Source organism: Cheilinus undulatus, linkage group 18 (assembly GCF_018320785.1).
Source record: "Cheilinus undulatus linkage group 18, ASM1832078v1, whole genome shotgun sequence".
Taxonomy (NCBI): Eukaryota; Metazoa; Chordata; class Actinopteri; order Labriformes; family Labridae; genus Cheilinus; species Cheilinus undulatus.
This window is the reverse complement of record NC_054882.1, coordinates 5,858,749-5,883,002: the sequence shown is the minus strand read 5'-3', so window position 1 is coordinate 5,883,002 and position 24,254 is coordinate 5,858,749. Positions and strand designations below refer to the sequence as shown.

Genomic DNA, 24,254 nt, shown 5'->3' with positions numbered 1-24,254 from the left:
GTCTATCATCTGGAAAAATTATGCTCATTTATCACTCAGTGGAGCTCCTTTTGCACAAATTCCTGCATCTATGTGACATGACATGGAGGCAATCAGTCTGTGGCACTGCTAGGGTGTCATGAAGCCCAGTTTGTTCTGATAGCAGTCTCCAGCTCATCTGGGTTGTGGAGTCTGGTGTCTTTTAGAGGTTCTCTATGGGGATCAGATTAGTCAGAATCAAACACGGTAATGCCACGGTCAGCAAAACCAGTTCCTGGTAGTTTTGGCTCCACTCTGGACAGGTGCCAAGTCCTTTAAGACAGTCGGGGAGAGATATGTGAGAGCCACAGGCTGGACTTGAACCCAGGCCGCCCATGTACATGGGGTGCGCCTTCACCACGAGGCCATCTGTGCCCAGGCAGGTGCCAAGTCCTGCTGGAAAAGGAAATCAGTATTTCTATAAATGATCTCAGCAGATGGAAGTATGAAGGTCTCTAAAATCTCCTGGAAGACAGCTGACAGCGTTGACTCTGGACTTGATAAAGACCAGCGGACCTTTCACAGCAGATGACATGACACCTCAAACCATCACTGACTGTAGAAACACTAAACACTTGACCTCAAGCACCTTGGATTCTGCACCTCTCAGATCTTCCTCCAGACTCTGGAACCTTGATTTACATATGAAATTCAAATTTCACTTTAATTTGAAAACAGGACTTTGGACCAGTTGTTTTTCTTATGACATCTGTGGTTCAGGACTGGCTCGATTCTAAGAATACGACACTTGTAGTCCATTTCCTGGACTCGTCTGTGTGGAGGCTCTTGATCCACCGACTCCAGCCTAAGTCAACACTTTGAGAAGCTCTGCTAAGTTCTTGAATCTGCTTGGTTTGTCACTCCTTCCTTTTTTTTCTTACCACACTTTTCCCTTCAGGTCAATTTCACATGAATATACTTCGATACAGTGTCTGAGAAAAGCCTGTCCTTTCAGCAGTGACCTTGTATGGCTTACCCTCCTTATGGAGGGTGTCAGAGATTGTCTTCAGGGCATTAATAAAGTCAGCAGTCTTCCCCGTGATTGTGCTTGTGTGTACTGAGTGAGAAAATAAAGGCTGCAAAGTTGCACAAAAAAACCCTAAAAGACACAGAAATGAAAACCAGGATTTGAAAAATGAATTTTTTGGCCTGTGCTGGATAACTTAAACAAAAGAGAAATATTTAAAGCAATTTATAAATATACTAACAACTGTGATGAATTTACGAGTAATAAAAAAACCCTTTCTTATCTCGTCGGCCACTAAATCTCATCTGGGCTCTGTTAGCTCCAGGCTACTGGTGTGCCATTCTATTTAGACTCATAAACCCACCACACAAAGCCCTCTTCATTGTGCACCTGTCATGATTTTATTAATTTTAATTAATTTAAAAACTACAGTAAAAAAGAGGGAACATTTTCACAGCAGTAATTTAATACTGAGAGAGTACAAAAGACTGATTCATGAGTAACGACTGCTGCTGAAGCTTTTCTCTTTGCCACGTTGCTCTCACAAAAACGCGACACATGAGGACCAACAGGACGCTGAAAACATGAAACAAAAGTAAATGAAATGTCATTTAGTTACTCTAGGTAAACATCGTCACTTGTAACCCGCTATCATTTGGTATTTGAGGATAATTGCTTTATAGTTACACATAATTTCTCTGGATTTTTACATTATTTTCTTTACAGTTTTACAACAAAAGGCTTCACTTTAACCCAACATGATTTAGTTTCAGTCCACATCATCTGAAGCACATTCATTACACTGTATGGCTGAAGAATTATCTTGTATTAGTTCACATAGAAAAGGCAAATATGTTGAGCTCTCCATTATGAAGAATCGCCCTTTAATTCCTTCAAGGCACTGATGCAGGGCAGTCCATCTCTGTGGGAGGGGGAGAGTCTGAGGGTCTGTGGGGGGAAAGTTTCAGCCTCTCTGAGCTGCTAACTTTGTGACTTTGTGGATCATCAAGTTTTGAGTTTTCTTTACATGATTTTACAGATGTTTGGCTCTCACCAAAGTTCATGCCAGATGCCTCAGGATTTGATTGAAGGCTGCCCCCAGATTCAGGAGGCTCATCGCAGCCTTCATGTTTACTTTCACCATTTTGTGGAACTCTAGGACAAGAAGAAACCCCGATTTTTGCTCCACTGGAGTCAGACTGAAAGTCTGCTGTGCTCTCGTTCAAAGATATAGGAGTCAGATGTGTAGGAGAGTCTGTTTCAGTCCTAATATTCATGTTAGGAGAAGTTTTAGAGCTAGAAATGCTTGTGGTAGAAGAGCCTGTCGCTGGGCCAACAAATCCAACAAAGTCTCCACTCGAGCTGAATCTCAAACCTTGTACTGCCTCCCTCTGTGATTCACTTAGTTCATCTTTATTTCCCGTCTCACAGTCTCCATGCTCGCATCTCTCCCCAGCCTCCTCTTTACTCTGATCAGGAGTTACTTCTTCACTCTTCATCTCTGTGCTTGTCTCCTGGTTCTCCTCTCCCTCTGGTGTAGTTGGATCTGGCTGCACGTCGCCCTGATTTGGAGCAGCTGGAGCCTCACCTGAAGCTGGACTCGGACCTGACGGGTTGGGTCGGACTGTTTGGTGGCACATGGGGCAGGTCTCCTGCACGTACAGCCACTTACGAAGGCAGTTACCGTGGAAGAAATGCCCGCAGTATGTGATGACGGCAGAGGTCATCTCCTGAGAGGGGAGACAGATTTGTTTTAGAGTCACAACAACATCTACAGAACAGTTATGATGAATCTAGGTTTATAGCGTAGACCAGCGGCTCTAAAATGGTGAAGCAAGCCTAGGTGTGCTTAGAATTTTTTGCAAACACACACTATTTCAACAACAATTTGTAGGACATATTAAAGAGGCTGTTTTGCATGGATATGGAGACGGTGTGCCCTGAGATTTTGGCTTGATCTGAGGTTTGCTTGAGGCAAAAAAAAAAAAAAAAAAAAAAGTTCAGGAACCACTGGCATAGATTGTAGAAAATATTAGATTAAGCCTGATGTCAGGTATTTGGTTGTTGGAGGGGGATTTTGAGGCCAATCTGCTATGGTAGCTTCCATACTGAAAACACTGTCTTAAGCTCTATTCGCATGGGATTTGTATTACCTGGGGACCTCTGGTAATATGTAATAATCACACAGGACATCCCATGCAACTCGACCATGTCTGTAATGTGAAAAGTAAAAATTCCAGGGGCAAATTATCTACCATGTATCCTCACAGAGCTCAACAGGTAAAACTAATCCTATGCAGATCAGCACCTCTGTAATTTAGGGTAGTAATTATGTGGGTTTTTTTACGCTCCATGCAGCTTTATCTTATCCAGTAAAAAAAATAACAGCTGTGCAGGGCACTGTGAACAAGGTTTTAACTAATTTAGGTTATTAATAATGCTGTGTTTTCAGATAATTCCAGCTTATCCTAAAAAGAAGACTCTATTTTGCTTACATATTTAATTATTAATTTACCACTGGAGAAGTTAGTTTCTAGTGAAGCATTGCAAACAGTTTAAAGCTGCAATGTCATGTTGCATCATTATGCAAGATTTATTGTAACTTGAAGTACTGAGAATGTAATTTTGTGTTGCATCAATAAATTTGAGGTTATTTCTACTTAATAAGTGGAAATCTTCTGTTCATTACCATCATTAGCGTACTGTGATGGTAAAATTAGTGTAAAAGGTAAGGAACGTAATTCCAAAAAAATTAAATTGGAAAACTAACAAAAAAAACAAAACAAAAAAACAAAAAAGGAATTCAGGAAAAATATAAAACTGATTTCACAGGGCCCTACTGGCACCCTCCCTTTTTAAAGGTTTATTTTGGGGCTTTTTATGCCTTTATTGACAGAGGAGGACAGTGGACAGAATCAGAAACAGGGATGAGAGGCCGGACTTGAACCAGGGCCGACTGCGTTCATGGGGCATGCCTTAACCCTTTGCCTACTGAGCCGGCGTCGGCACTGTGTTTTACATGTCTTATATGTATTTTAATATTACTCTGTCAAAGTTTGTCCGATCAGAAAAATTCCAACAGTGTTGAAAAGCTGAGAATTGTGGGCATGCGCACACATATGGTTCATTACAGTACTCGCAACCATATGACATGGGCATTCATAGCAAAACACCATAGCAAAACGCCAGAAGTATCGCGGATTCTCAACACTGTAACTCCTCGAAAGTTTGCTCAATCTAAAATATTCCAATGCTGACAGAGAGCTGAGAATCTGTGCTTTCCGGCAATATATGATGTATGGTATATATATAACGGTAATGTCGAACAGCACTGCGAAAATGGCAGCTTTGGCAGAAGACGAGTGAGAAAGGACAGCGAAGGAGAGTGAAAGGAGAGTGAGTGAGAGTGGTGTTTTGTTTTCAAAAAATAGCATTAGATAGTGGCATTTGTGCATGTCTGTCATGTGCAATAACAATATGTTACTTGAGAATGTTAAGAATGCCTTTTTCCACCTTTATTTGCACTTATTTTTACCTATGTATATAGTTATTTTTTGCACTGTGTTTTGCACACCAAGAGTCCTAGACTCAAAAAATGACTGGTGATTGTTCTAAACATGTATAGGTTCACATTTCAAATGTCAGATCAAAACTTCTAAAAGCCATGAAAAACAAATCTGTTTTTGTGTTTTTCTTGTTTTAAACTGGTGACAATTCCATATAATGTGCAATAATCATTAACCAGATGTTGACAAGTCAAGTATAAGTACTCCTGGGAAAAGGGACCAAAGCTCTCAGACTTAGGGCATTTCCTGACTATTTTACAGCTATAATAACAAAATATGTCCAAATCGCCATTTTTAGACTCAGAAGGCAAAGGGTTAAACCACTAGGCCACCTGAGCCCCCCTTGTGCCCTACCTTTCACGTAGCAAGGTGTCAAAAGGTAAGAGAGAAACAGAAATTGTGCACATGCATGGGGTATTTCCCTTACTTTTCTGTTCTTTTTTTAGTACCATCAAAAGGGAAAAGGAAACTAACTAATAATAGATTACTCGCATTCAAAAAAGGGAAAGGGAAACTAACAAACTGTTAACCTGAATTGTAAATCTAACATGTTTCTTAATCCTTATAACAAAAAAGCAATCCTTGTACTAAAACAGATTACCTAACAACACGTTACCTCCAATTTCCACATACACAAACTGCCCCCAATCAGCAGCTGTTTTGCTCCGACAGAAGGTGAGCTACCCTGCACATTGGGAGCGTGTCTAGAGCGCTGCTCAATGCAGCGCAACCTTGAGAAGCTTGAGACAAGAGAGCACAACATCACAGGAGAACTACGAGTTCACGTGGGAATAGTGTGTCAACAGCAGATGATTTTTTCCCTTCTGGGGTTGATTGCTGTTCATTTTGGCATGATTCCATGATTTTATTTCTTCCGCCATGGGTGAGTAAATTATAAAGTGTGTGGTTTTGTGTAAAATTCTATGGTTTTCCACTTCAGAAGTTAACTTTTTCTCTTCATGATGAGAGGACAATGGGGTAAGAGGACTGTTCTTCATCCATGGCGAAGTAGTGACTCTGTGCCCCACTGACGTCCTGATTAACTTTTGCTTGTGCTTCAGGATGAGATGTAATGGTGTTATGGTGATGATTTATGATTTTGGGTCTGTGTATTGTGTTGTATTTTGGAGATGACCACCTTTTTCTGTCTGTCTGAATCAATCTGCTCTACATGGATGGACGTGGTTTGGTAGAGGCTGGCTTACACCATGCATCTCCAATAGAGCGGTTCTGGGACACACTGGAACTGGACTGGAGCGCGGACAGTGGAACTGCTCTGACTGACTAGAGCGATTTAAGTGTGTTACGTGGGCAGATTGTGGCAAATGTTGTCCTATGACTAGGGGTTAATGCCAGTAGATGAGAGTAAAACACAGATGTTGTTCCAACACTGAAAATTTGCACAAAAACACTGACATACAGGGGCCAGTTTCTAGATCACATAAGGGCCTCTTGTTTTTATCATCAATGCAAATAGGGCTGAGCATATATTACTATATTTAAACACTGAGGCGTATTAATTTCATGATATTATCTAGTGTTGTTTTCCCTTTCATTCTCAATAACATACTCCCCTTAGAGCTAATATTGCTGTTTGATTGTGTACAGAGGATTAGCTGCACATCTTTATGGCTTACTTTACATGTTAACACGGCTCTCCATTGTCTATGTTCTTCCTGCAAGGAATGTGTGTATTTTAGGTTATGATAATTTTTACTTTTCTTAGCTGTAATTACATAGAAATACCATATATATATATATATATATAATTTCTTCTTCTTTTGCTATGCTTTATTTCATGTTACCTTATTTGCTCCTATAACTTGCTGCTAAGATCACAATGTCCCAGATCAGGATTAATAAAGTACCTCTATATGTCCATGTTTGCTGCCATTAAACCTATCACTGACACATTTATGTATGTTTAATTTAAAGTTTATACAGGTCACATGGCTGCTAGAGCTGCTCTATTTGGAGACAAATATTTGCCTGATTACCTAACACAGTCCAAGGTTATTTAAATATCTCATCCAGTTTATTTAGTGTAGCTCTTCTTCATTAATGTCCAGTTTACTGCTTTTCTTTTTATTCTGTTGCATTAAAGGGTACATTCATATCTGATTTTACACCTTAGTTTGTCTTTAAATGCTTCAACTGAATCCCCCCTTCAGATGAATAAAATCAAACACTTATCTTTAAATATTTCCCTAAAAAAGAATTAAACAGGCCTCATTTGTCACAGATTCCTACAAATGTTCTCTCTGTTTTGATCAAGGTTTTGTTTCGCTGTTTCCTTGAACACCAAGCGTGTGATCGTTGTCAAGGACAGGTACAAACAGGTTTTAACAAAAACTGTGGCTGAAGGCCTAAGAAGAGGGAACGAGCAAACCGGATTAACAGGACCGGCATACCTAAAAGGTACATACAGTGTTGAGCATTATATAAACACAGTCATGTTTATGAAATTTAGTCTGCTTTATCTGTGTTGGCTGTGCTGTAAATACAAAGTTACTTTACACTTATTTTAATAATATTATAATATGATGGTATCAAAATGGATTTTCAAAGAAAAGTACAAATATAGAGTACTTCATTTCATTTTAACACTGTGGCTTTGGCTGTTCTCCCCTCTGTATTGATCAGAGTCCTTATAAATACTGCTATCCATTCCATACTTGCCTGTTGTTTGGTTGAAAGACAAAACAGCAAGCAGAAGTGACATAAGCTTAGTAAAGCTTGAATTATTAAGTTAAAAGTCATGATTCCATCTGTAATGTCTTTTAACATCCCTAAAAAATATTTCTGGGCAAAGCAAAATTTTTCTTTTCTTGATATTACATTTAAACACATCATGGCACTTTATTTATACATTTGCCAAATAATCATTTTACTGAGCTGGCCTTATATTACAACCGCCTGATAGTGCTGCATTATTTGGTAATAATCTTTGACTGTGATTATATTTGCCATTGGGGTATAACTCTCTGTAAACTTAAAGGCCTTTCTGCAGACATTTTTTTAAACCTTTCAAGTACTACTTAATACAAAAACAGCTGCAGCCTTTTATGCGGTTATATACTGGCACAGCCTGACACTGCAATTACAGTTAGCTCAATCGTGACGCACTACTGTCTGACAGCTTCTGAAAAGGTTTATTAACTTTTATCCGGGTGATTTCACATATTTCAACACATAAATAATATTTTTTTACAAAGCATGGCCACTCACTAGTCAATTCCCAGGTCTTAAAATGAAGCTCATCGTTAGCTCATGCAGGACACGGTAGTCATACGCCAGCTGAGATCAGCTGACTGTTAGCTGATCCTAACTATAACCTCCCAGCTCCCAGCCAATCACATCTCTTTCTTTCAACACAGCGTTGTATCTAAACATGTCATACTTTCACTAATCCCTGCTTACATCAATGCTGATGCATCATACTGCTGCTGCTGGCAAAGATTAACCTCCTCCACCCCAGCCACCTCCTTTATAGCATAAAGTTGTTGCACCCTCATATTGAAATTCATTCTACTATGGATTATTTGCTTTTGAACTAATTTTATTGTATCCAGAATGCACTGTCATAAATGTATCTATCCATGTAGGGAGTTTCTAGCCATGCCCTCCCTGGAAAATCAAAGCATGCTGCTTGGCTGACTCAGGGAGCATCTTCAGAGCAGAGTCTTCTCCACCAAGTTAAACTATATATCCATTTTGTAAAAAAATGATTAAATGTATGACAAGAGTGTTCTTGGCTGAACTATTTTAAAATAGTGGGCAACCACAGAAATAAGGACAGTTTCAGATGATTTTTTTTATCTTCTAATTCTCTAAACACACATGCAAGATGACTTCACAAGATAATTTGACCACACACAAGACCTAAAAAAAAATCTGCGTGATCAAACATCTCTTTAGAAGAAAAACAAACATGGAGGAAATCTGAAATCCTCGTCTGGCTATCTGAGTGTGCAGTACAGCTGCAACAAAAACTTAAAACACAGGAAAAAACATATGAAATCCAGGCTGAGAAGACAGTATGGTTGTGTTTATGTTTGTGAACCCTTGTAGCATGTAAAATGTGGTGGGTGATGTTACCTGGTCACAGAGATATTTCGACATAGGTCGTCTGACCTGGACTGTAAACATCAAACATGCTTGACATTCAGGCTGGCCTCACACTACAGGATTTTAAGCCTGATTTGAGGCAAGATTTGCCTCCTGTAATGATTGTGGGGGCGTATCCTGAGTGAAGCCTCAGCACAAATGACTATTTGTCTGAATAATCCTCATGTGTGTCGTGTCACCATGGTTGTTTTACTGCTCCTAATCGTGTTACTCTAGATCGTAGCGCCGCTGACGGCGTACCCACATCAACCGATACGAGCTTGCAGTCGGGGTAGTGTCACCAGCCGGATCATACGGACATTCACTGCTCAAAACCATAAACACAACTGTAGCTTCATTTCAGCCAGGATTTCATCCTGATTCTTTCCTTGTTTTATGATTTTTGCTGCATCTGTAATGTATGCCAGGACAGCCTGAGGTGGAGGATATCTATAGACATCCGTGCTTGTTTTTTTCTGAAGTCATGTGATCCTGTGAGCTCATTGAGGTCACAGTCTGGCTGAGTTGTATAGTGTGTGCGTTCAGAGGATTAAAGATGAAAAATCATTTGAAATTGTCCTTATGTCTGTGGTTTCCCACGTTTTAATTTTTTTTTTTTTTTCGGATTTTAAAATAGTCTAATGCGTGGCTGGTCTTACAGTTCAAGGTCAGGAAGGCTCAGATGCAACAGGTAGCTGTAAAATAATCATTTTGAAACCACACCATTTGAGGATTAATTGGACAAATAACCATTTGCATTGAGCCTCAAACAAGTATACGCCTCCATCAATCATCAGAAGGAGCAAATCTGCTCTACAGTTGGGCTTAAAATCGTGTAGCATGTGAACAGTCTAACAGGACATCTACTTTTCATGGCAAATCTAAACAGATGAGGAGAATAATAATCTACAGCAGCATAAACCAGAGTCATGATTCAGTGCTACACCCAGGAGCAATCTGAGTTATGTTTTTCTGCAAGCTGACAGTTGAAAGTACTGCGTTTGATTTAATTTGATGCACAATGCTGATGTGCTAGACCTCATGTTCTACCCTGCAAGAACTGGTGACATTTTTGCATGAGTAATAAGAGAAAGTAGCATTACAGAACCAGGTTTCAATCTTTATCCCTTACTTTGGAGGAAAAAAGTGTATAAAGCAGCTTCATCACATGCATGACAATCACATCAGTATCACTCAGGTTATGTAGTATAATTGTCAACAACCCTGCCTGAATATTAGTGGTGATTTTACTGGATATTTCCTGCTGCATTCACACAACAGCTCACCCCCAAATCATCTGGAAATTTACCAGTGGGCTGGCAGGAAAACATCTGGATTAAATTACATGGAAAGATTGGAACCATTTGCATTCACACATGTAGCTCATCCTTTAAAATCTGAGGATTTTGTACATGTATAAAAACAGCTGAGTGTGCATTACAGGAGGGATGCATGTCTGACTTGATGCAGATTTAAAGACCTCTTCCAAAAGCAGAAGTTTGAGTTGAGAGGGAACCAAAAACACAGAAAATATATTCTGTATTCTATAAAACAGCTGTTCTGGAACAAATCCAAAGCTATAACAATAGGCAGTAAGATTGTTTTGAATAATGTGCACCTATGCATGTCCTTTGGACTTTGATTGATATGACCTTTAATTGATAAGTTATTGGGTATCATGGGTAAATGTGGGTTAGCATGCTTGCCTGACTTAACGCCTCCGTCACCTGACTGATAAACCACTGCCGCCTTATCATTTGTTTTTTCTTATGATGATGATAGGATAAAAGCAGTCTATGGATTTCACAGTGTGATGAAATTTGCCTGCAGCTCCTTCTCAGTGTGACTCACCTGAAAGCAGATGGAGCAAACGTCGTTGTGCTGCTGCAGCTGCTGCTCCGTGGCTCGAGGGAGCGAGTTGATCTTTTTCGCCGCCTCTTGCCTGAGCAGGAAGCTCCTCCAGCCGGACTGAGCTCGGAGCCAAACGTTGAAATAAGAGTGGATAATGATGACGGACGCGCCCATCCAGCTCCACTCCCCGAACAGAGACTCCCAGGTGCCGTACGCCACCACGCAGAGCGCCACCACAAACTCCAGCACCCGACTGACGGCGTTCACCCAGTAGATCACCTCGTCCAGGCTCTCGATCGGGTCGCTGCGGAAAAGCTCAACCATGAAGAGGGAGTAGATCAGCATGGTGCCTGTGACCTGGAAAAAGAGAGCACATTCTTATTTATAGAGTAGCTAACTTCAAACTGCTGCAGCTCTTTAACCCACAATGTACACTCAGGTTTGCATTATTCAGTTTTCCCACCTGAAGGGATGTCAGCATGCAGCTGGAAACCAGTATGAGAAGCCAGAAGTCCATGTGGAAGAACTGGGAGATTTTATACGCCATAAAAACGGGGAAAACCAGCAGAAGAAGACACATGCTGAGGCCTCGGAAGTGTTTCCACAAACTCCTACAAGAAACAGAAAACAAAAATTAAGAGGAAGATACAAAACATTCTGAAGAGCTGAATTTCTGTTTTTGTTGTTCATACCGGTTCCGCGATGCACCCAGAGCCAGAATAACTGGATCTGTTATTTCTATCATTGACTGCAGGGTTGAAGTCACAACAATGAAGAGGATGATGCTGAGGAGGAAGGTGCGCTGCAGAGCCTGCATGTCCAAAAGGCCCGTCTGAAGAGCGAGCAGCAGCAGCGTGACGCCTTCAGTGACACCTCTGAGGATGGAGAAGGAGAAACCAACAAACAAAGTTATCAACTCAAAGCTTCAAGCAATGTTCTATGCATCCAGTGACTGTGTAAAAGCAGTAAGCTCATGGTGATGAGCTGACAGAGAATCACATTGAAACCTGCTGCTCTCCTCAGCTTTATAGAGTTTAGTAGTAATTACAAGGATCAAGCTAAATGATTAACATATAATTTATTTTAACAATCTAATGTTATCGGTTTGTCTGCAACAGGCTGATTTGTGTAGAGAAAAAGCTTTAAAAACTCACTTCCCTCTACATAACCAGCACTAAACTTCACATTGACACTGATAATGACAAAGTTAAAAACACTGTAAAAATGTTAAGCAGCTAAAGAGGAGGATATTTACCCCCAAAGCTGATGAAGAACTTCTGGCTGTGTGTAAATTTGCTAATTCCCGCCAGGACAAAAGTTTTAGAACTCAATGCTGCAGCAAAACTGCTTTCAAAGATCTGCTGTTGCAGGTTTAAATGGTCAAAGTTTATCAAATAGAATGAATCTGTGATGGCGTGGAACTGAGCTCACCTGTGCATGACGTTCTCATTCTGCACGGCTGCGTAACCTCCCAGGTAGAACTTGCATAGGTTGAGCAGTCCAAGAGCGAGATAGGACACTACGAAGGTCAGACCCAGGAGCGAGTACGGCGTGGCACAACATTCAGAGACACTGCAGGAAGGAAGGAAAACAAGAATGTTTTTTATGTTACCAGATGTTTCTAGTAGAAACCAGACAATATGGATACCTGTTTTGACACTTAGTTAATAAGTAGAAGCTCAGAGCACCTTATGTTGGCTAATTTCTTGTTTTTCATAAGCAAATTTTGCCAGCAAACTCCTGCACACTTTCTTAACTGCACAAAAACAGTTTGCAAATTAAAATGATGCTTTTTGTTTATTATTGCGTCATACACACAACTAGATGCCCAGCCTGAATGGGCGTGCATGACCCCAAGAATTTAACCTATAAAGCAGTGTTAATCAACCATGCTCAACCGAAGAGCCAAATTGTTTAAAAATACCTTTTTAAGAGCCACAATCAAAGTAGTGAAGTGGCAAAAACTGGGTTAAAGGGGCAAAATAGGAACAAGATGGCAAAAACTGGGTGAAAAGTTATAAAAATGGGGAGATAAAGTGGCAAAAAAAAGGCAGAAAGTGGCAAAAAATGGGTGAGAAATTACCAAAAAATGAGTTACAGATGGCATAACAAGAGAGGAATAAAGTAAAATTTCATGGCCAAATATGCCGTAAATATGATAAAAGTGGTAAAAAAAAGTGGCAAAAATGGGCTAAATGCAGCAAGAATGGATTAAAAGTGGCAAAAAAGGCAATAATTGCAAATAAGGGCAATTAAAGCCTACAGTAAAAGTTTGGGGAAAAAATGATTAATGCGACTTGCAATAGACAATTTCTGAGGTCAAAATGTCCCCTTTTCAAGGTTTTCTGGGGAAAATTTAAAATTAAAGCATAAAAGAGCCACAAATCATCACAAAAGAGTATCACTGCTACAAAGGATCAGGATGTATAGTAGTTCTATTTATACTCACAAACAGAAGACGAGATTGAAGATTGACTTAAGACAAATGAAACACACTAGCTTGTCTTTTTCAGGCTTTTAAGACAAAATAAGCAAGTCCAAACACATCAGATTTAAACAGCTGGTACCGGTTTTGCTCATCAGGCCACTGCAGTATTTCAGGATTTTTGAAAAGCCATTTCATGAAGTGATAACTCTCTTAGATCAACATAATTTGTCCAGGGACTCACTTTCCACTTCAGCCAGATTAAAACTCACAAAGTCGGTCTTCTCTTGTAATATTTGCAAATTTCCTGGCAGGAGGAAATATATCAGATCTTCTCTTCTTATTTGGTTAAATGGTGAGGTAACATAAAATTCAGGCAGAAAATTCTATGAACCCTTGGGAAGCAGCATACGGCTCTTTTGTACAGTATGAACATTTTTTGAGCCTTTTACCTCCCATTGGCAACGTATTTGTGCATTTTAGACAGTGTAACTTCCTCTGCCTTCCTAGTGAAACTCAAACTCAGAGTTTGCTTTAATGAGATGCCAAAATAATTTGTGCAACATCAGTATTTGCTGTTCTTTGAATCTGAATTGGCCCCTGCAGCTCTTAATGCTGTTTATAGCAGCTTTAGGTTATGATATAACTGACGATCAGAAGGTTTTTTGACTTTTTGATACTGCATGCCTAAAATTCACAGGATCAAATTGTATAAAAGTTTTGAAGATTCTGACAAGCCTAAAACAAGATCACACCTTGTGAGCAGGAAGAACACGATTCCCTGATTGCTGACTGAGGCGTTGGCAGACATGGCGTCTGAGCACAGCTGCACCACGAACAGCACAAACCAGAAAACACTGAAGAGGACTGGGACGGCAAACTGGTTCCACAGAGAGATTCCCACAGCCAGGAGTCTGTACAGCTCGATCACCTGAGAGAGAGAGAGGACCCATTAGAGGGATCGTGAAAACATGAAAAGATCAAAAACTTCAACTAAAGTGTACAGAGCATACTCATGTTATGTTTTCAGCCATGTTTGTTGGTTTTACATCGTTGTTTTGCTTTCTAGGAAATCTGTTCTAGATTTTCCAAAAACCTCATCAAAGTTTATCAACATTTAAAGTTTAACACACAAATGAGAGATTAAAAACAGCTGTAATAAAATGGCCTTTAAACAAGCAACTACTCTAAAACTAGAAAGAATAATAACTGAATACTTTGGTTCACTCAGGTAGTTTAAACTACAAAACTAGATGAAAATAAACACAGCCTGTGATGCCTTTAACATGTTGTCTTACTGTTAAATATTTAGGACATATTTAGGCATCTATCATCTGTTCAGAACCCCCCTGCTTAGTGAAAAAAAGAGATAATTGAAAAACCGTACCTCCAGTTGCAGCAGCTCGGAGTAAGCAGCCCTTGCAAGTCGATATGGCAGGAAGAGATGTGAGAGGAGGAACACGGTGATTCCCGCTCCAGTCAGTCCCATGGAGAAAGTGTTGACCGTTAACAGCGTGGCGTGAGGAACAGCGCAGAGTCTCGCCAGCAGGGGGAGCATGTGAGCGGAGAACAGCCACACCTTTCTGGTCTTCATGAGGAAGGCACACAGCGTGCTGAGAATGATCTGACCTGAAATGGTACAAACAAAGTCATTAAAGACAAGATAAATCAACTAATAGAAGTTAAGATGATTACTAAAAACTGCATCATCAGATGGACAACTCTGGGTGAAGTACTGATAATATCTTCAAGTTTAGGATTACACATTTATTCACAGACAGTGAAAAACATTCTCACAGTCCTGGAGTTACAATGCCTGCCTCTGCTTGTCTCCAGTCTTTTTGAATTGAGAAGTATTTTCAATCAAAGTAGAACTGTGCAAGATTTATTCACTTAACCATAAACCCTCTGACTTCTTTAAATGCAGGATTATGACCTAATGAGGGAGAAATAATCAGATGAGGTTGCGCCTACCCCCACAGGCTGGTCTGTGTCATTGTGAGCTCTGAAGCAGACACTTCTAATAATGGAAGTAAGTTTTCAGTCATGTCAGATAGTGTGCAGTGGGTGATGAAGGTAGCTGTGCTCGTGGTCATGATGGCACACTAGTATATTCAATGTAAACTGGATGAAAAAATAAAATGATAAAATGAAAAAATAGGTTTTAAAAATGTGTTTTTCCCTCTAATATTGCAGTTTGATATGCGATTATTCCTTAATTTCCATTTAGTCCTTAACAAGGGCTACACAATTCTTTGAAAATATTAAAAAAATAAAAATAAAAAAAGTTTGAAACTGCTTTTTTGAAACAAATTTCAGGTCAAAGAAATATTGTATCTTCTGCAGTTTGAAAATACCAGCAGGCTATGTTGCGATTTAATCTAATTTTGGATTAATTTCCCAGCCCTAATATAAAGACAAATTGTAAGGGAGTTACAGCATAGTTTCAAAATAAAAGAAAAACTAACATAAAGACTCAATAAATTAATTTTAATGGATTAGATAGCCATGTAAGTCTGGTTTCAGGACTCACTTGTCATTGCAGAGACAAATCTGTTGAAGGCCAGAGAGTCGAGGTACACTGCCCCTTCATATCCGTACTGCAGCTCCTCACGAACATAATCCCTGAAAATATATTTAAAATTTATTATAAATATTAAAAACAACAACAATATAGAACCCCCAGAGCATGGCCACCATGTGTAGAACATGACAAAGAAGAACACATAGCATTAACATCCTACAGTGTTACCTTTCCAACATTTTCTCTTATAAACTTTTTAGGTTTTTAATTCAAAGTAATTCTAGCTGAAATACTCTAAAGGCTTTTATCAATGTATAAAAAGTCAATAAAAATGATAACAAAAATGTATGACTGGATGCACAAACATCCTTAAACAATAAAATAATCGATAAAGTGACGGTTCGCCATGCATTTATCATAAAAGGAAATCTGTGCAATTTATCATTTGCTTTTTTCAAAAGTAAAGTATTTTTTTCTTTTTAAAGGACTAAAGAGGTCAAATTTGGGCAGTTCCATGTAAAAAGCATTTAAACTTTAACAAAAGCCTGCAGTTATTTTCACATGTCATAGAAATAATATAGTAAACATTAAGCAGCTTGGCACTAGACAATAAAATACTCAGCATATCTCCTGACATTAAAAATCAGGCTGTAGGATACTATATACATATACAGAGAGAGAAACTGTGGCTGCAGCGAGGAAAAATATCCTGATTCAATACATCAGAGTTGTGTAGTAGTAGTAGAAGCAGTTATAGTAGGATATATCTCACTTGGAAATCTGATGCCCCATGTAGAGGAGGAGAGCAGCAAGGATGTGGAGGTAGAGCGTCACGATGTGTCTCAATGGTAGAACCAACACCACCACGTTTATCAGATGACCTGCAGGGAAAATGAGAATAATCAATGAAGATTTGGAAAGAAATACTCAAACATCCTCTTTAATCAGCACCCTTGTACTTTTCTTTTCTGGAATAATTTGCTATTGTTGACTAAAGATAGACACATATGCTAATTTCCAAGGTCATGGTATGGGCTTGTACCAGGGATTGTGCTTCTGCTTCATTTTTTCAAACCCGTGTAATGTAATCATGAATTTGAACCCACTTATGTCCATAATATAAGCCTCCATAAGTCAACTGTGCAGACCGATGGAAAGCAAAAAGTCAACACTTCACTAAGGTTACCAGTGGGAATCCCCCTTCAGTGGCGTCTCATTCAGTTAATCTCATGTCAGCTCCAGAGGGTTGAACATTGAGCTGCGGTGTCTCAGAAAAGTAAAAGCGAAACCTGATCTGATGTTTTTGAAATGGAGCTGGCAGCTTCTGAAGGACAGTGAACAAACTCAGTGATGTTACTGTCCTTAGGTTTCACGAGACTGATTCATTAAGATTTTTAAAAACACACCTCTACAAAATTAACTGAAGTAAATTGTGAATAAAGCATTGTGAGCAAGTGCTTCAAGGAGGTGTTTCTGATGGCTTGATGCCTAAAAAAACAAAACAGTAATTGAATCAACATGAAGCACAATGAAACAAGCCCTTAAGATCAGAAATGATCCCTCCTTGAATACAATGCTACCTTTGAGCAGACAGTATTGAGCTTTTAGGTGTTTAGTTTTAGACTCTCTATCCTTCCAACATCAGTCATACTTCCTTTTTTCTATTTATTAAGTTTTCGTAATGGATGTATTAAGGAACTGATATTACTTTATTGTTTATCTGTAAATGGATGTGTTTCTAATGGTTCATGTCATGTCTCATTTTATTTTTCATAAGTTTCATAGAGCTGTGTGATATTCTCTGCACTTTGCCCTTGGAAAATTTCCCCTCTGGGTACAATAAAGAATATCTAACCCAGAGTGTGGGGTGGGGCCCACTAGTGGGCCCTGGAGGTACATCAGGTGGGCTGCAAGTGGACTTTTACCTCATTTAAAACACAAAATAAAATTTTTAAATTCAAAATTAAGTTTTAATGATCATAAAACACTTGATTACGTGTTAAAAAGCTATTTTTAAAGTCCAGGAAGGAACAGAACACAGCTAGAATATTTAACTCGCACATCACTTTTAATGACTTATTTAGTCTGATGTTAAGAAAAGGTGTCATAGTTTAACTGGTGCTGAATTAACTGGTGACATTCCAGTTAACATTCTACTATAGTGCATTAATATTACTATGAAAGGCTTTATGGAGTCACAGCGTACATTTTAAGAGTTTGATATTAGAAACAAAAACTAGAAAAGCACTTGGAGAGCGCAGACCTCCACCATTGGCCCTATCTCCCAATAGTGAAAAATCCCTTAAAAAACTCCTGGATCTGTCCCCATGTGCCCTCCACCACGGCATTCGCTGGTTACTCCCTCCCCAGTGGAGTGGAAACATGGTGAGGCAAAGCATTGGCTTCACTATGTGTGGACTGTCATGGCAGAAGCACTGCCTACCAGTGCCGACAGATGCACTGACAGTCTCACCCATGGTCTCACTGGACGACTGGAAGTCATGGCAGAGGGCGAATATTCCCCTATTCCTCCCAGCATTGTGAGTATTCTCCCTACAATTCACTGTCTTTCTCTCTGCTACGCTCCGACTCGTCTTCTCAACCGGGAATGCGTCTTTCAACCTCTATAAACTCCAAAACTTTGAATAGAAACACACCCAAAATGCTGCTGGGATTGAAGTTACGCATGTCCGCCATCTTCTGGTGTAACGTGGTAACAGCACAGACCTCCGCCATTAGCCCTATCTCCCAATAGTAAAGAATCCTTTAAAAAATTCCTATATCTAGACGGTGAATCGGATCACTTCCAACATCCAATCAGTTCTTCCTTATGCCATTTCTGACATTTCCTGAAAATTTCATCCAAACCCATCCATAACTTTATGAGCTATGTTGCTAACAAACAAACTAACTAACAAACTAACTAACAAACCCACCCGATCACATAACCTGGTGACTTTACAGATGCCTGAATAAACAAAATAAACGCTGGTGTCTCATTTATTGTGCTTAATGACTATGGCAACACTTTCCTTTAGCTCTAACGTCTGAAAACTGAGCTTGGAAATCCTCTGTTTATGTAATGCAAACAAAAGGTAAATATTTTTATATAATCCCAGAGGATTTTCAGGTCTAAAATTGGGCTGATCTAATGTTATATGATTTAATATCTTAAGATCATTTTCTTCACACTTGGCAAAGTGCTGCCCAAAATATCAGCTGTAAATATCAGCAGAAATATTCATATCTACTGATACAGATAATTGAGTTTTTGTGCTCATATCTGCCAAAACTATTAACATGGCGATAATATTATGCATCCCTGTTTTTTTATTGGTGCAAGAAATGAACCCAATAATGAAAGCACTGGACTTTTATTCTTGTTTTCATAAAATAAAAAGATGCATCAACGTCTTTTGGTCAATAATAGACTCAATAATGAGTTTCAAAATCTGGTGTTGTTGAAATCCTAACTTTCAGTGTCAAAACTTTGATTATGGGTGTCACTTATCATTCTCATACATGCATACATACCAATGTAATACATGTTCCAGATGACATATTTGTATTTGAAGAGCAGGTCTTCATTTTTGGCCTTGAGGTGCTCCGTTAATCCTTCAATATCACATTTATAGAGCAGATCCAGCACCAGGATGCTGGGCACCCTGAGGGCGACATTGGCCAACTCTTCCAGTCGAGGCATCTTTAAAACCAACAGTTTGGTGAGGCAGACAGGGAGCTTAGGTGTCACATAATGTTTGTCTAAAGTTTCACTGCTTGGCTCGTCTTCTTGTCATCTGAAAAACACAGAAACACAAACAGGTAAGAGCCCATCTGTGAGCAAACAGGCCGTTATACAGCACTGAATTATGCTTTAGCGTTTAATTTCCACCATGATTTAACATTAGAGACAACATAAATATAAAAGATTAATAAATTTAACACTATAGCTAATATTTAAAGAAGGTGGAGTTGTAAAAGAGACAGTTTTTCTTACTTTGCGCTGTGACAGACATCACAGCCCAACAGCCGTTTGCTAGCTAGCGTTAGCCTCTGGTTAGCTTTCCCAGCGAACGGCAGCATATTTTTGGATCACTGCGGGATAAATTTTTCACTTTTTCTATAGTTTTTGGTCGTCAGCGACAGTCAGAGATATCCCCCCATTAAAATGCGACAGTAAAAGCTCAAATTGAACGATAAAAGGGTGATCAAAGACACTTCAAATCCAATGTTGTGATTCCGCTCGCTTGCGTGGCTGTTTCCGGTGCATACGTCATTTCGAAATCCACCAATCAGGTTCCAGTATTCTCAAATCATCTCCTTCCACTTCTTGTGACAGGGATAATACACCTCTCAGCATGCACGGACTTCTGTTACAACGCTGAGTAACTTTAGCTGTATCAAGGGGCGGTTTGAGACATTTAAGAGGCCCCAGGCAAGAATCTACACAGGAGCCTTCCGCCATTTGGTTAAAAATAATCACAGCAGGTGGATAAAGTTATTTAAAGCATACCTTTAAGGTAGCAAAGCCAGAGAACAGCAGGGCATACTCAAATATGAAATATCAATACTCAAATACCCAACAGGACTTCACCAGCTCTTAGAAGTGCATCATAACTCAAACTCAGCACATACTAATATTTTGTTATATCTCTAAAACTGGTGTTGCACATAAAAATAAGAATTTATGCTCACTATTATGCAAAAAAAAAAAACTTTTTAGTTGCATGCCATTTTACCATACAGTACTACACCAATTTGTTGTTTTCGTATGACTGTAGGGAGCTATCTGGCTTTAATTTATTTCATGTAAATACAATTTAGAGCATTTTAAGGGTTTGGACCTTGCTGCTGGAGCCAGAGGTCCCCCAAGAGGCTTTTTTTGGATGATCAAAATCAATTTTGATGCTATTTTGTTCATTCTACATGTTTGATTCACATTTAAAATACACCCCTAAAATAATTCTAGATGTGTTATTTATATTTGATGGGAATCTAAAATGATGAATCTTGAGGCCTGCATTCATCCAGTGGTAAAACAGCCTGTCACTGCATCAGCTATCAGTTTTCTGCACATTAAATGAAGATATTTCAAAGTAGAAAATAGGAACAAGATATAGTCGTTCTAAAAGCGAAGTCACAATTTATTTTAATACATTAAAATTCACCTATTGCAACTAAATGTGAAAATATCAAAAAATAAAGTCATAGTAAAACTTGAACCAAAGGAAAACTTATCAATTGTTTATATGTGATCTAATACACTGGTTTTCAACCGGGGTCGGGGCCCCCTTGGAGGTCAGGAGACACTGAGAGGGGGTCACCAGATGCCTTTAAAAAAGTTAAGAGTCTTTTCTAAATATTTCAAACTGTATGTTTTACCTATTTATGAAGATATATGCATAAAATTAGTTAAATGTAAAATAAAAACAAAGTTATTTGGTGAGATTTATGGCAAAATCAAAGTAATGTTTAAAAAAAAAACCTCAGTCTGCAAGCAACTTCTTCAATGTGCACAGTTGTGTTAAACTATGTTTCAACCACCTCTAGGTACAGACGGGGTCCTGGTCTCTGGTACCTTTATTTTGGGGGTCACGGACCGAAAACTTTAAGGATCCCTGATCTAATAAATATCAGTTAAAGGTACAGTATGTAATACTTAGCCTAGTAGCATTCAGCAGAAGAAACTTCATAAATATTAAAGTTAATATATATATATATTTGTCTTTAATCACCTGAATATATAATGGTTAATAATTATCATTAATTAATAAATCATACATAGGGGGCCATCTTCCTGGATTTAGCCATCTTGGATTTTTCTATCTTGCATGCTCCTACAGTACCACAGAAGGAATAAAAAAACCCAGATACCCATTTTTTAAATATAGTTCCACTTATTGCCACAGAGAGTGAGCATAACAGTCTAGAATCTCACTGTTAGATGTGTGTGTATCCCCAGTACACACTGCACCTTTAAGGCAGTGTTTCTCAGATCATGTGGGGTAACTCTTGGTGTGCCATGGGAATTTATACAACCATGCATTATCAGGCTACTTCAGCTATGAAGGTACTGTTTGAAAGGGACGGTACTGTTTGGATATGGACATGATGTGAGCACCAGAGAGGGCAAAAAAGAGCAAAAAACGTTCAAAACAACAAAGTTAGGGGAGCATTCACACCCAAAACTCACAAAGACCACAGCTGCTGTAATGACTTTGTACAGCATTCATTTCCTGTTTTGTTTTTTTTTTTTTAATTTTTTTAATTTCTATTCTTTTTTCAAGATTTTATTATCTTGTCCTAATGTTCATGCAGTTTTTGGAGTGTAAGGTAAATTTCAGGAGAAGAGAAAGAGAATTTCAAACAATCAGTAAAGATCTCGTTGCTTCTCTACAGACGTCTCTACAGATGTTTGACATTTGACTTCAAAGAGCCGATGCACAGTTTTGTAATTTCTCAGAAATGAATGATATGTAGAGACAGTACTTCCTGTTTGAGTGGGTGAGACATTTCAACATTTTTATCAGTGTGTGCAGAGAAGACACCTACACTCGTGTTCACAATGTTTGATCTCTGAAAGACAGGATGAAAAAGTGACTGATGGCTGTATAACACTTTGTTACAGACGTGTTGTTGATCAGCTTCTGAAGAGTGAAGCTGGTTCTAAAGCAGAGGGAAATTCAAACTGGTTTCTCTCTGTGAGCTACAAAAGCGAAAAGGATGATCAGAGATATGACTGGGGGGTTTTATAAAGCCTGGCTGCTCCATTAGTGGGCCAGATCCTAAAAAATGGTCCCCATATGAAGGGCCTGAGAGTCACTGCATGATTTAGTATGTTATCAATTTTAAAGCTTCTATCAGTCAAACTATTTTGGATTTTCTCATCCTCAACAATCACTTCAACTGAACTCAGCATGCAAGGCTTCATGGTCTTGGCCTTTGTAAATGACTTCTTTTTGCCTAAACCCATGCTATGATAGACGCTGAGGGCCCGGTTCTCTCAGTTTTGTTTCCAAAGCTTTTTTGTTTGTTTGTTTTTTTAAGTGATGCAAGACAGAACATGACAGGTGAAGGACAACATACCTGCAATACTTGCGACAGAACTACATTTAGACAATACAGACAGTGGAAAAGAACAAGACACACACAGGCAGGAACTCATAGCATTATGATATTTTGAGTTTGAGGGAAGGGCTGTGTTTTTGTGTGTGTGTGTATATATATATATATATATATATATATAAAATAAGGATAATGTGTGTGTGTGTGTGTGTGTGTGTGGGGGGGGGGGTGTTACCAGGGGAAATTCAGAAGAACTGACAATAATTATGAAACCTACTGTAATGCAAAAGGATGATTGTACGTTATGGGGGTTAAAAAAAAATGTTGTTGTTTCCAAATCTGCTCCTCTCCCTTTAATAAAGGCCCAAAATAAATCTTAAAAAAAAATGAAAATACATGCCACTACACTGCAAGATTGAACAGTAAAAAGTGGTTAAAAATACTGAGTTGTGTTAACTTAAAAATGAGTTATTAGTTATTTCAACTCTACTTTTCTAAGTTTGATAGAACTCATTTCTAGTTTAAGTTAACAGTACTCAAACAATGTAAGTATTCTTTGTCATTATACTTTAATTATTTGACTATTATCCTTTAATCAACATAGTTTTCCCAGAATGCCTTTGGGCATTAAACCCTTTTGCACCACGAGTGAATGTATGGTGTCTTTTACTCAGTAATTGATGCTTTTTAGGATACTTAAGTAACGTAAAATTACACACCCTCATATTCATACATATATGTATGTACACTAGTGCACTATTGTACTATTATATATCGATATCGGCACCCCTGTATTGTGATACCTATCATATCATCAGATTCTTGACAATACACACCCCTATAGATTACTAAGAAAAATTGCTTTAAAAAGTAGAAGTATACAAAAAGCTATTCAAATGCAGTCAATTAAGTGAATCTGATTTAAAACGAGTAAATGAAGCTCTCCCCTCCTGAGTGGATGTCAGCAGCTATGTGACCCACAGCAGGGACAGAGCCCTTTGATTCTGCACAGTGAAGATTCACACAGGCTGATGCATAAGTTCAAACAAGAAACGGGTTTCTTGTTAGATAACTACTCACTGGATACAGATTACTGAAGAGATCTATCTGATAGAAAAGCTGGCTTATATGATGAGACTGCAACAAGCCCAGATGGAAGAAAAAATGGACAGTACACAGAAATCAGAACGGTGGCACTGGAATCTGAGAGGAGACTGAAGTATGAGCTGTGCATTTATGGCTACTGAAGTGGAAATATTTCCCCCTGTGTTATACTGCATGCATGCTTCAATGAAAATAAATAAAAAGAAAGTTTAGAAACAGAAAAACTACTCAACACCTGTGCAGCACAAAATCTGCAAAGAAATGTAATGTACGGCGTCGTCCACAGGGGGGCGCCAAAGTCAGCCCAACTCTCAGGAGCTTTAATAAAGACCTTGGCAAAGGATTAACAACAATTAAATGAAAGCATGTTTTGTCCCAGCTATCCTGACACATGAAGTTCATTCATAGATGATTTAAAGGACTTAGACCAGAGCTGTCAGCGGGACGTCACCAAACTAAATAAGAGCCAGAGTGACAGCAGAGTGAGAGGTAACCTCTCTGACTGTTGCTGACACACGCTGTCAAAATGCAGGACTTTTATTTTCTTACCTCCTCCTGAAGTGTCATGACTTCACTCCTTCATACTGTTAGGCTCGATTAAATTCTAAAGGTAGACCTATAATGACT

The 24,254-nt window shown here is 38.9% G+C and overlaps 1 protein-coding gene across 1 annotated transcript; it reads right to left on the bottom strand.

Annotated features, from left to right (window-relative positions):
- Positions 1 to 1,363: 1,363 nt before the first annotated feature.
- zmp:0000000662 (RING finger protein 145) lies at positions 1,364 to 19,716 on the bottom strand. Its single transcript, XM_041811889.1, has 11 exons — positions 19,456 to 19,716; positions 18,993 to 19,255; positions 16,231 to 16,339; positions 15,468 to 15,559; positions 14,322 to 14,563; positions 13,690 to 13,865; positions 11,941 to 12,081; positions 11,202 to 11,384; positions 10,973 to 11,120; positions 10,510 to 10,866; positions 1,364 to 2,715 (listed from the first exon to the last, which is right to left on the bottom strand). The coding sequence occupies exons 2-11, from the start codon at positions 19,159 to 19,161 to the stop codon at positions 1,879 to 1,881; spliced, it is 2,454 nt and encodes an 817-aa protein (XP_041667823.1). The 5' UTR covers positions 19,162 to 19,255; positions 19,456 to 19,716; the 3' UTR covers positions 1,364 to 1,878.
- Positions 19,717 to 24,254: the final 4,538 nt, after the last annotated feature.